The sequence below is a fragment of the Trachurus japonicus genome, chromosome 11 (assembly GCF_045865225.1).
Source record: "Trachurus japonicus isolate A0001 chromosome 11, Traja_1.0".
Lineage (NCBI taxonomy): Eukaryota > Metazoa > Chordata > Actinopteri > Carangiformes > Carangidae > Trachurus > Trachurus japonicus.
The window spans coordinates 15,739,347-15,752,468 of record NC_140917.1 but is presented as its reverse complement, the minus strand read 5'-3'; the positions used below and the strand labels follow the sequence as shown (position 1 = coordinate 15,752,468).

At 42.8% G+C, this 13,122-nt stretch overlaps 1 protein-coding gene across 1 annotated transcript in view; it reads right to left on the bottom strand.

Moving 5' to 3' along the window:
* Positions 1 to 13,122, bottom strand: part of ext1b (exostosin glycosyltransferase 1b) — a 115,387-nt gene that overhangs the window by 33,538 nt on the left and 68,727 nt on the right. The window contains exon 2 of the mRNA XM_085791240.1: positions 2,974 to 3,067. Coding sequence (XP_085647366.1) covers positions 2,974 to 3,067 — 94 coding nt within the window. The remainder of the gene's footprint in view (positions 1 to 2,973; positions 3,068 to 13,122) is intronic.

The window sequence follows — 13,122 nt, the reverse complement described above, 5'->3', positions numbered from 1 at the left end:
TCTTTTATATTACAAAAAGTAATTTGATCCATTGTTAATACAAAAAAAACATGAAATGGTGCTGCTGTAATATTTGAGAAAATGCCACAAATGCACAGCTCTAATTTGACCCAAACATGCATATTGCTTAGATAGATCAAACATGAGCCTAAAGATGCAGCAGCTCAGTAATCACATAAACAGATAGGTTTGAACCCACAACCTGGCTAAATATAGTCGTGGTAACTAGTGGAAATGATGACAGATACGGATGCAAAAAAAAAAATTGCAGCTATTTGTTGTGAGTCTGAGCTGCTGACGCACAGAAAACATCTATTCGCTCAGCCATAACACTTGAGAATGACAACAGCTAAAACATTCACAAAAATAATTTCTTGATTACATGATTAATGGCTCCATTTCTGATTCTGTTTGTGTTCATTTAATTAAAAAAATACATTTAAAAAAATGCTTGAATCATTTACCAGTCTGAAAATAGAAGTAAACAACTACAATCATTCAAACGTGCATTGTTTTAAGTGGATGTTAAGTGAGCACGCTTTACGCTGCACCTGTTGGCACAGCAGTGTTAAAATGGTGACTTCAGGTGCAGGGGAGTTAATTAGCAGCGGAAATGATAAAAAGAGGAGGAGAGGAGAGGAGGGGAGGGGAGGGGAGGGGAGGGGTAAAAGAGATGAAAAAGCAGAAGAAAGTGGATAAATAGATATTGAAAAAATAAAAAAAAAGGGGCGGACGTGTGGATGAATGTGACCTTTGGCGATGGAGTGGTGGAGGGATGGAGGGATGAGAGGAGAGGTGGAAGGAACAGCTGGTGTATGTGTGTGTTCATGGTGGGAGTTTGATGTAATGACGGCCCTGTCACTCCCAGGTCATAAAGGTGTCAGCTAAACCAGAACTGGCCCCTGGGGCTCTGCTGCTGTCCTCCACACACACACACACACACACACACACACACACACACACACACACACACACGGTCCAATGCATACAGATATATACAAGCAAGCACACACACACACACACACACACACACAGAGCTGACCTCTATCAGGAATTGCTTTCTCATGCGAAGACCAAAGCCTGTAAATACTCTCCCTCCGTCTTCCTGTACATGGTGCGAGTCGATGGATGGAGTGAGTCAGACAAATGGAGAAAGGAGAGGAGAGGACATATTTCCCTCCTGAGTGAAGTGTGCTGTTATATATGTGTGTGTGTGTGTGTGTGTGTGTGTGGCAGCTGATAGTGAGATAAGCGCACTTATGTGGGTGCACTCTGCGGACGGTAAGGAGAGGTAAAGGACAGTGCAGTAGTAATGCAGAAGAGAGTGGTGCAGTCATGGAAATGGATGGAAAAAAAAAGAGATGTGAAGTGTGTAGATTTGAAGAGGTGTGAGTTAAGTGGCCGTAAATGCAGATCCAGTATTAGAAAATGACTCCAGATGGGTGGAATTTACTTCACAGGTTATTAAGGTCATTGCGTGAGATGCCATGCTACAGTATCAGCGCCATCTTCAAACCTTAATCTCATCGATTACAATACAACCATTTGTTATTTGGAAACACAAAGCCTCACTTTTCGATTGTTATTTTGTAATTGGAGGACACATAAAAATATCAGTAATGCTAAGCAACCTGCTAAATGCTAACATTCATGTTCTGTTACTCAACCTGGATGGCACTTGTGTTACATCTTTCGCTTGACACCTTATTGATTAGTAGAATAACTTGTGAATCTATTAACAAAAGCGGCATAACAAAATGCCTACAGGTAGAATAGCACAATACTGTGGGTGTGACAAAAGTAATAACAGAAAAACAAGAATAAGTGCTGAATGATAAACAGTTTTCAGTTAAGTGATCAACAGAATTCAGGATGATGTAGCTGACTGGAAACTCTGAAGATGAGACTTCAGAGCTCTACTGGGACGCACCATGCGTTAGATGAGTTGGTTGAACCCGTTAGCTGGTAATTAGCTGTGATTCATAACATAATATGGGTTCCAGTTGGTCAAGTATTTTCTGTTTGCACTCTTTGGTTTAATTTTTTGAATTGTTACAGTACATCAAGTCATTCAACAGATACAAACACAAATGCTTGCCAATACCTGGTTGGCAACTCATTAGCCAAGGTGCTAATTGGACAGTTAGCGGAGGATGGATGTTGCAATGCAGCAAAGAGGTTGTGACAGGTTTCTCTGATTTGGACTCATTTGGTCTCTCCACTGTAATGATGGTTAACGACGTCAAATTCAACTTTTGTGAACTCTGACACAAAGAACTTGCAAAAGTTTACAACATCACCTCCACCAACAAATCCACTGATGATGGCTTTAAAAACAAATGGATTTTCTATGTGCAATTTAGCCATTCTAAATGCAGTGATGTGACATGGACCTTTATTCTCCCTTGTTGATGATATAAATGTGTGAACTGTGACCATTTCCTACCTGATGTTACCTGAGTTTGTGCTGTGAAAACTTTTTATGGTGTTTAACATGAATAGAAACATTGAGATGAGGCACTTGAAACTGTTTATAAGCAAATTAACTTGTTAAACCAGACAAAACCCAGTGTTTTCCTCACAGATCCTCTATTTCCCTGCTGCTCTGATCACCTCACTGTTGACAATTTTCACAAAGTCAAGTGACAGTTTAACACTTTCTCTGGAAATTTCATTCCAGTGTCACAAACATAAAACACAGTTTAGATGCAGGAGGAAGCAGCTAATCTTCCCCGGCGAAGGTCTTGTTTGTTTTTAATTACACTATTAAGGTGGCAATGACTTGGTGATCCTTTAATTCTGGAGGTAACACTATTAAAACAAATGCAAAGTGGGAGGTTGAGTGTGGGAAGTGCCTCTTTTTCTTCCTAGTAATTTGTCTGGTAGGCGTAAATGTACAGCACACAATGCTCTGTCATACTGAGGGGAGAGTGTGTGTGTGTGTGTGCGTGTGTGTGCGTGTCAGTTGTTTACCTGCAGCGCCTCAAGGAAGCGAAAGGAGCCCAGTCGTCTGCCGCGGGGCACCAAACAGAAGGTGGAGTTGTGGAGCATCTCCTTGTAGTCGTATCTGCAGAGACACAAAACACAGACACACACATGATGAGTTCACGGACATAAATCAGAGCAGCACCATTAGAAAACTGCATGTAATTGGAAGGACACATACAGCACATGCATCACTGCTACTTGCAGTAATGAGCTATAATAACATAATTGTTGATGCCGTCTCTTGGCTGAACAAATACTAAACATGGCAAGAGGAATTATGTCACAATATTTCACACGCACATTTACATCAACAGCACTCACTCACACATATTGAATGACACAAACACAGTAAGGGAAAGGAGGTGGAAGCTCCACGCATTAAAGAAAAGAGCAAAAAGAGAAATAATGATGAAATTTAACCTGAAGAATTTCAAGGGGAACAATGTTTCCTGATGTTTCCGACTGTTGGATTAACAGTAAACAGTTTATTTGTAATAAATATTTTAAAATCTTTTCTCACTGAGCAGCGTCTCTGGATTTTACCATCCACCCTCTCTCCATCTCTCTCCTATCTCACAAACCACACGCTCCTTTGCACACCCCCTCTTCTCCGCTCACTGCCTTTCTCCATCCCTCTATCTCTTAAAGCAGAGGGATGATGACCCCCTCCTCTTCCTCTCCCCCTCCCTCCTGCTGCCCCCTCATCCCTCTATCTCTCCAGTGAGGTGTGTCTTATTGCTCTCCAAACAGAGTGATCAACCCTGCCAGGGGTAATGAGCTGAGAGTGACACCTGCTTCCACCACACAGCTGGCTCTCTCTCTCTCTGGTGTGTGTGTGTGTGTGTGTGTGTGTGTGTGTGTGTGTGTGTGTGTGTGTGTGTGTGGACAACGGAGACAGACAGGAATAGAAGAACTGTGTGTGTCTGTGTATCAGTCTGTGTGTTCATGTTTGCATGCATGCTGCTTTTCTGTGTTTTGACAGATTGTGCACACTAGCAGTAGTGCACCAGTAGTGGCATCAGTGTGTGTGTGTGTGTGTGTGTGTGTGTACACTGTTTGATGCACCCATCCTGCTCCATCTTTATTCCTTCTCCTTGTTTCTCTGAATGTGGACACTGCGTCATGTGGATATTTCTCATACACACAGAGATCTAATATATATCACCCACAGACACAGTAACACACCATTCAATGGCGAAGCTTGTTGTCTTTTTGTCCAATTAATAGATGTTCTGTTTTTTTAAATATCCACCCTGCTCTCTCAAAGTGATCATTGATCACAATGTTTCAACAACAACAGCTCAGGAAATGTGTTTAAAATAGAAGAAAGGAAAAAGGAAATGGGAAAAAGCACCAGAGTCCCTATAACACGATGTAGAAATAAAATATACATTCAAGCACATTTTAGATATGCATACTGCATATTGTGTTATTTCTTAAATTTGATTTGTAATAATAATAATGACACCAGTGACTTTCTGGTGTTTTTGTGGAACATATAAAATAGAAATAATGAGCCCTGAGGGTTGTCCAGGTTGAGGGTTAAGAGACTGGTGAGGCAGAAAATCATTTCTCATTTAGCCGTAGTCTATACAAGGTGAAGGTTACAGGAGGCACACACACACACACAGCTCTACTGGTGATGCTGCGAACGCACTGTGGTTTGTACAGAAGTGTGACAGTGATTTGCTGATGCTGCCTTCTGTGCGTGCCTGTGCCTGTGAATATAGACTGAGCTGGCAGGGTGAAGATGGAAGCCAAACACTATACACACACACTACACACACACACACACGGTGGTGATTGCTGATGTTGCCGGTGAGATGCTGCCTTGTCTCTCCTTTAGCCAAGCTCTAATGAAGTGCAGGGACATGACAGCCTGTGATAAAAAAAATCCCCACCCTCGTTCACACCTACATGCATAACGCTCTGTGCAGCACATAACACAGTTATCGCGTATGCAGACACAAAACACACACACACACACACGCACACACACACACACACACACACAGACAGACCCGCAGACACACACGCGGCGCGAACAAGCGACAGCTGCACGCCCTCACATTGACGTTCTGTCACCTGTCGATGGAGACGAAGAAGCTATCTTGGCCCATATTTCCACACCAGCTGTCTGCATGGACGCTGTCTGCTTGTGCATGTGTGTGTGTGCGTGTAACAGCACGCAAAACAGACCAGCATCTGAAAGCAGTGAATAATAAAATGTGGATTTAACATGCAGAAGCCCTGTAGCATGTTTTATTTCACCACTACGATCTTCCCTGTTTGACCTCACCTGTCATAAGAAGAACTTCTTCTCCTCTCTTCTAAGTTTTTTTTCAATGTTTCATAACCAGTATGTGAGATTTCAACCAAGTCCCCCGAAGCTAATCGCAGCTTTCTGCCGACTCTGCCGGATGCAACCTCCCCACATGATCCGCCTGCTGTGCACCTTAACCTGATTATGACTGGGATCGTGCTTAGCAGAGGTAATTTTCCTTTTTACGACAGAGTGTAGGTGGTTCAGAGGTTTGAATGAGGCGAGGAGGTCGCAGGAGGAGGCCTCCACAAGGACGTCCTGCTGTGTAAACCCACTTCCACTTCTTCTCCCCTGCTCCCTCCAACCTCCTGCTAGTTGGGAGAGTTCAGAGGCCACAGCCTGCTTTCGTTATCTTTCTCCTCTTCTCTACCTCTTCCTCCTCCTCCTTCTCCTCCTCCTCTCTTTTGTTGTTTGTCGAACAACAGCTCTCTTTGTCCCCCTGACCTTGAGCCGGCAGAGGGGAAAGCCACTGTTGCGCTCAGGGCCTGCTGGGCGCGATTGTGTATTTATATTTATATTTTTCATACACTCACGCTCGAGAGTGCGCGACTCTCCATTGTATAAACAAGTGTGTGTTTGTGTGAGACGGACAGCACAATGAAGTCAGGTGGGGGAAAACGAGAGCGAGTTTGTGACAAAGGTGAAGTAGCCTGCTGGAAGGACACACAAAACAGTAGCGGAGGCGAGTTGGCATGCAGAAAATAAAAAGCAGACAGAATAAAAAAAGACTTCACCCAATAAAGCACAGGAAATGACCTCCGCCTGAGCGCCCCGGTGTTTGTTTGTTCGCATACAAAAGTGTGAGGATGCGTTTGGGTCCATGCGTCAGCATATCCGACAACTGTGAAGCAGTTAAGAAACACATCTCTGCCAGCCCCAATGGCAACATCCTACACTGTTACCGTGACAACCTGTCATTAAGTGCCTTCATTTGCAGCAACTTAATTACATGGGATTGGCACCTCATCCACACCAGCCGGGGTAGGGTGGGGGTGGGGGGTGGAGGGGGTTGAAAGTGGAATTTTTTTAATAAACACTGTCTCGCTAATGTTGCTAGTTGCTCAAAAAAACTTTTGTCGAATCAGACGCCGTCTCCGCCCGCGTATCCATCAGCCATGCTAACTGCTCCCTCATCACCAATGGTGAACTGTTTAGATCCTCATTCTTCATTATCAGTGCTAATATAAACGAAACATGACAGTAGTGTTTTTCAACCATGGGGTTGGGACCCCACGTGAGGTCGCCTGGAATTCAAATGGGGTCGCCTGAAATGTCTAGAAAAAAATTTATGATAAAAGTTAAGTAAAGTAGGCCTAAGTATTATTCTTTTTAAAATTATGATTAAAAACACCACCCACAATCTTAAAAAAACTGTATTCTATACTTTCACTTTCTCTAATATAAATTGAGGTCAAATAAAATGCAGCTTAAAGGAATAGGCTATCTGAGCTGGCGCATCTTGATTGACGGTCGTGATCACGGGGTCGCCAGAAATTTGTGATGTCAAAATGGCGTCACGAGCCAAAAAACGTTGGAAACCACTGCAGAATTATGTTGACCCTCCTGTTACTGATGCTACACTTCAATGAAAAGTTATTTAGCACAGCACTCTTATGAAGTTTATGATGGGTTTTCATGGACATGGTCAATTAATACAAAATACAAAGGCTTATGATTTCAAAAAGAAGTAAACAAAAGCAATTTGTTTCTTATCATCTCATCTAGCAACTGTTGCTAGCATCTGTCACTAGGAGCCAGTCGTAAAGTACTTTCTATAAAAACAAACAAGCAACATTGCATGTAGATTATTTTTTGTAAGACCAAACCGTATGTTTTATTTTGGGCTAACTGAGGAGCTTACGAAGCTTATGATTTTATAAAGTTAACAAGGGCAGTTTGAGGACAACAAACTATGATTTTGATCTACCAACTGTTGCAAGGATCTGTAGCAAGGAACATGAAAGTAAAGTACTTTGTATAATTAAACACTATTTTCAATTTAATTCAAACCCAATGTGTTCAGGAAATGTTACGCAATCCTAGATGACCACATTTCCAAATTACAAAACTATATAAAAAACAGGATGAGGCTAATACTAAAAGTTAATATAGGAGCACATAAACACAGGGAGCTATTTCTTTACAGTCTCAATGTAACCTGTTTCTCTGCGGTTTGCTAATAATATGGTCCTTGGTTTTGAAGTAATACTAGTCAGTGAGCTGCAGCTTGGGGCGCTAATGTTGTACGCTGAAACTTGAGCAGATAAACACAACGTTTTTGTACAATATGTTATGAAATGTTGTGGGATAAAAGTAAAATAGAGTGGAAACAAAAGTATACTAAACTTAAAAAAAAGTTACTTGTTATGGAAGCCCTGCAGATTCCCAAAGGTGTGCACTTTGGCGGCACGCTGTCGCTGTGCCCCCTGGTTTTTCTGGTGCCACACAGGCACCCGGCAGATGCCTCGTGCCTGCCCATCCCCTGGACATGGAGCTCCAGGGTGAAAACACAAAACCACATTCAGCTTGAGTGTCTTCCAGGGCGCAGACAGAAAGAGATCCAATTTACTGCTTATTGAGACTGTTGTTATATTAGCCTCCCGGACCTCTCTCCAGTCTCCCTGTGCCACTCTCTCGCTAATTTCTTTGTCTTCCAAAGTGTGTGAGTCTGTGAGAGAATGAAAGAATGGGTGTCTGGAGGTCTGTGGATGGCTGAAACTGAATCCAGGGAAGTATATTGTAGTGGGGTTTGTGTCTCTGTGTTAATGTGGTTTCACTGCAGACAAAAAAAACACCCTCTGGTAAAAACTTCAAACCCAACCCTTCAACCCTTCCAATGATTAATTTACAATGAAAAAAAGAAAGCTCCGGTGTCTGTCCACTCACTCCGTCCTTCTGCACATGAGAAAGACAGAGCACCTCGAGATGAAGCGGGAGCTATACATCAAAGATTAAAAAAAAGAAAAGTTATTCCCAATTATGGATGTCATGCCACAGATGTGCTCGTTTGTCTAGTAAATAACTCCCAAGCAGAGTAAGGACAGACTCTAGCAGTAATTAAACAGGAGCTTCGTACTCGCCGTAAACACAAGTGTCTAAGTTGAAGCATATTGTTGTGTGTGTTCCCGTGAGACTACGACAGATGTGCAGGCTAAGTGAGCTTGTGGGTAAAAAAGAAGCCATCTTTGGCTCCTGACTAACGGAGATAGAGCATGTTTGGTGAGGGGGGCTTTCACATATGTTCCTGTGCGTGTGTGTTTTGAGGATGATAATGTGTCTGCACATGCGTACAGTGACAAACACGAGCTTGAGAGAAGAATTAGCAGTGCGTGACTGGAATGTATGTCTGCATGTGCCCCCGTACGTTCACCCTCTCTGCTTATTTACCCCGCAGCTGAGCGGAGAAGCACATGTCAGCATCTGTACTATGTGTGAATCCAGATGTGTGCCTGTCCGTTCCGTCCCATCTTCCTCCTCCTCCTCCTCCTCCTCCTCCTCTGCCATAATGCCTGCTGTAAACTCTGCAGCTAATTCATTAGCCTAATTAGCGCTCATTAGCCAGCTTATGCTAGTTCCAATTAGCATTCGAGGATGGAACGACCCAGAGGTCTGTCTAGCCAAACAAACAGGCTTTCTGTGGTCAAACCCGTGACGACCCTGAGGTCCGTCCACACACGGGGCCCAATCTGATTACACTCACTTACAGGACTGTAAATTACAGAACAAAGAGTGACATAGTCCAATATAGTTGTACAGCACGGAGCTCAACATGTAACACAAGGGAATGCATGTTAGGAAAATTAAGTCATGGCGGCTGCTTTGACTGGCAGCGCTGGCAACATTTAGGAGTTGTAAGTAAGAATATGTGGCAGCAAAAAAAAGACAGCACAGCAGTAACAGTCCCATAGGAGCCAGCACTACTTGAGCTGTAATCTGAATTGGATCCAAGTGTCCACATACAGCAGAGTATATTTAAACACAACTGAACTACAGTGTTTCTTGTCCCTTAAAGGGTTTTAAAACAGGGAGCTATTGACCAATGAGTAGGTAGAATACATCTTTGGTTTTCTATTTTCATTGTCAGATTGTATTTGATGGATAAAATAGAAAAACAAAAACACAAAGTATAGACTTAATTTCACCAAATCATATAAAACAAATAAGTCAGACCGCAGCCTAATGCCATCAAACAATAAATTAATAAAACAAACACATCCAGACTGTAATATAACCCGTAACATTATTAGCCGGATGAGGCTGCATTACAAGTGGCCTGCTGTTAACACAGGTGTTACCTGCTGCAGCAGCAGCAGCAGGAGGAAGCTGAACAAACTGAGAACGCATCCAAACGCTGGTCCACATCATCTGCACGAGTTCGCGAGGAGGCGCAGTTTCATCGATGAAGATAACAACATTGATCTGTGTGAATGGAGCTTGATTGATGAGATGACGGCAGCCTTCGGCAGTCACCCTGATGAAGGCAGTCCATGCTGCAACGTGTAGGTGTGCTTTTTTTTATTTTTTACTTTGCTATGCATTAGCCCTATAATAAAGGTTTTTTAATTGACACTAGAGTGCCTTGGATATCCTTTTTCATCCTACAATGTGCCCTTTTTCCAACGAGTACCTATATCTTTTTACTCTGTAGCCTACTGATGCGCTCCACTATATTGTTATATTTATATATCGGGGTGTAAGATCTGAAGAATTACTTAATATGACAGCTCTTTCTGCCGTGTCAAGAACTATTTCTTAAGGGGAATCTCTGATTGATAGCTCCTTGGTGATGTCTCTCCCTCTCTCAAAACACTTTTAAATTAAAAAACTACTAATCCCAGCCCTGTTGCACCGAGATAACATGTTGCTACAACTTGATGCAGGCTCTCTCTATGCTGTGATGCTATACCCTTCACAGCTAATGTACATTAAGTCTCTCCACGCTGCCAATAAATGAGCCGCACTTGTCCGATTTTGCCTGGAAAGTCCCAGTGACTCAAGTGTTGCAGCTTGAATGCCAAAGCAAACTGGGGTGTCAGGAATTCCTAAGATGTCACGCTAGTTTGCATAGTGGTAGTCGGTCTATATATTACCATTCAGATGAGAGCTGGGCAGTAAGTAAGTACAGCTGCAGGTGGTGGGTGTGGACTTCATACGACGGAATATAAAAAAAATAAAATAATAAAAGCGATAGGCCTCATATACATGCAGGCTCACACTTGCGCAAACTTCTGAATCAGTTCAAGTCAGCAGCAGCCCGTTCTTTCCCTCTAGCTACAAGTCGTGCTACCTCACTCCCACCACCCCATGAACCCCATCACCCCACCCCAACCCCCGCCCCACACACACACACACACACACACACACGTAAGCCTGAATATTTTACAAATACCCCGATAACAAGAAGTCTTCCTGCCACGATACTAATTCACTATGACGGCTTTATCCTTGCAATCTTTTCAATTTGTCCTCTCGGATTTTTTCCACTGCCAACAGATGGAGGCAATTTTTCAGTTACATTTAGTGTCTGCGCAGTAGTCAGAGTCCCCAACTGCACACACACACACACATACACACGCATGCACACATACACACACACACACTCAACTCTCCAGAGGATGGAAGGGGAGTGATTTCAAACTAGGCAACACCTATTCCACACACGTATCCAAGAATATTTGGGGAATTTGTTTTCCATTGGCAGCTAGATGGCTGCACCTCTACACCAACAATCACACTTCACACTTGCGCGCACGAACACACACATGCAGACACACACACATGCACAGCGAAGAGTCAGAGTCAGTGATTGGCACCTCACTGTGTGATCTTGCAGATGAGGGGTCCAGAGCCCATGAATGTTCACTGGAGACCAGCTGTGCCTTGCTCTGCACTTCCAGATGGCCCTCGGGAAGCCTCACTGTGCACATTAGTTTGTGTGTCCCTGTGTGTGTGTGTGTGTGTGTGTGTGTGTTGATCCATATGTGTGAGACAGTCTCAGATTTAGACATGTCAGCACATGCTCTGCGGCGGCCTCTTTCTAAACACTGACACATTTTGCCATCAGAGCCACTGAAACGCGGAGTGCAGAGGAGGAGGCCGGAGTTACCCCTCACCGAGATGTCCTTTCATCTGACACACACACACACACACACACACACATACACATACACATACACATACACACTTGGAGAGAGAGAGAGAGAGAGAACGAGAGAGGAATGCTTCAATTCGTTCCATCCACATTACGGTCACTGCAGGCACTTTCACGACAAATCACTCTCCAAAACCTTGAATTGTCTAAATACAACACACACTCATACACAAAAACACAAAGCAACACACACACAGACACACTCAGACACTCTCAATCCTGCATCCATTTAAATATACATATACTGCACACACACTCACACGGTTATTTCCACAGCACCGGCGACCATTATCTGGGTCCCATCTGCCGCCAAACACCGGCCCCGACTCTCCTCCAATAGGTGAGTAGAAACTTAATCGCGTCTAATTTCTGGTCTGCAAACACAGTCTAATATATTCCCTCTGAAGACTCCTACAAATGAAAATATAAACCAGTCCTGGAGCCACCTGAGTCCCTCAGCACAACCCCACCAATCAGAGGATGCTCTGATCCCACCCAAAGCAGAGCCACAGCCATCACCGCAAATGGATGGCTGAGCTGGAGTCGGATGGAGAGATGCAGTGTCATCAGTCAAGATTGGCCCTTTTTTTGTTAAACAAAGACTTCAGGGTCACTGAGGTCAAGAAGACTTTAGCTGTTCCCAGAGGAGATGATGTAAACTTGGAGTCATTTTAACATTTTAGCCGTGACACAGTGGTGACTGGTGTATTGGAGCTTTACGGGGACAGATATAAGCGCCTCTGTGGCTCTTGATGTAATAATCGCATTTATAGTGGCAGGCAGGTGGCAATGTGGAGAATTCACATATTCCCGAATCCAAGAATCACCATGTGTCAGATACATCAATAAAATCATAAGTTTTATTACAGCTTAGTTCTCTTCTTGTCCTGTGCACGGTAAAAGAAATATTCCTGTAGATGTGTAAACACAATTTTATTCAATCATATGTAATGTGTAGAGATACATCACATTAAAAAAGTGTACTTTTTTACTTTCAACCTCATCTCATGGTCTTTATCAATGACCTCTTACATACAGTAGTGCCAGGTGGTTACATTTACATAGACACCAATCTCTTCTGATCATGTGATCACATTTTCATCAAACCATCTCCATGACAACTGAGCTATTTCTGTTTGCTGATGACAACGTTAAGAAGAAGTTGAAAGCTCCTGTAAAAGCTACGAAGTCTAACTATTCAACTATTCTTTTCTTTTTTCTTATCATCTGGATAATTTATTTATTAATAATTTGTTTATTGTTTATTTTGACTTCAGTGGTTAATAAATAAATACTTGATAAATAAATAGATAAATACTTGTGCAACTGATTACAGCTCCAAGAGAATCTAAGACATTTTAACGGGGTTAAAAGTTTTTTTTTTTTCCATCTTTGTTTCCAAAACACAGCTTTCACCAACACATGACCTCAGTGAGGGAGTATGCAAAAACCTGATCAGGCCACAGAAAAAAAAAAAAAAAAAGAAGAGCTCCTCTTCCCTGTATTCTCTTCATTGGTGCAACTGGCTTCCAGCTTCATGAGCGACAGTAGGACAAGTTTTTTCTATTGTCTCTATTGTTTTCTTTTCCCAACAATATAATAACTACTTTGCTTTCTCTGAATTTACATAAACTGTGTATAGTTACAATATCTCAGTCAT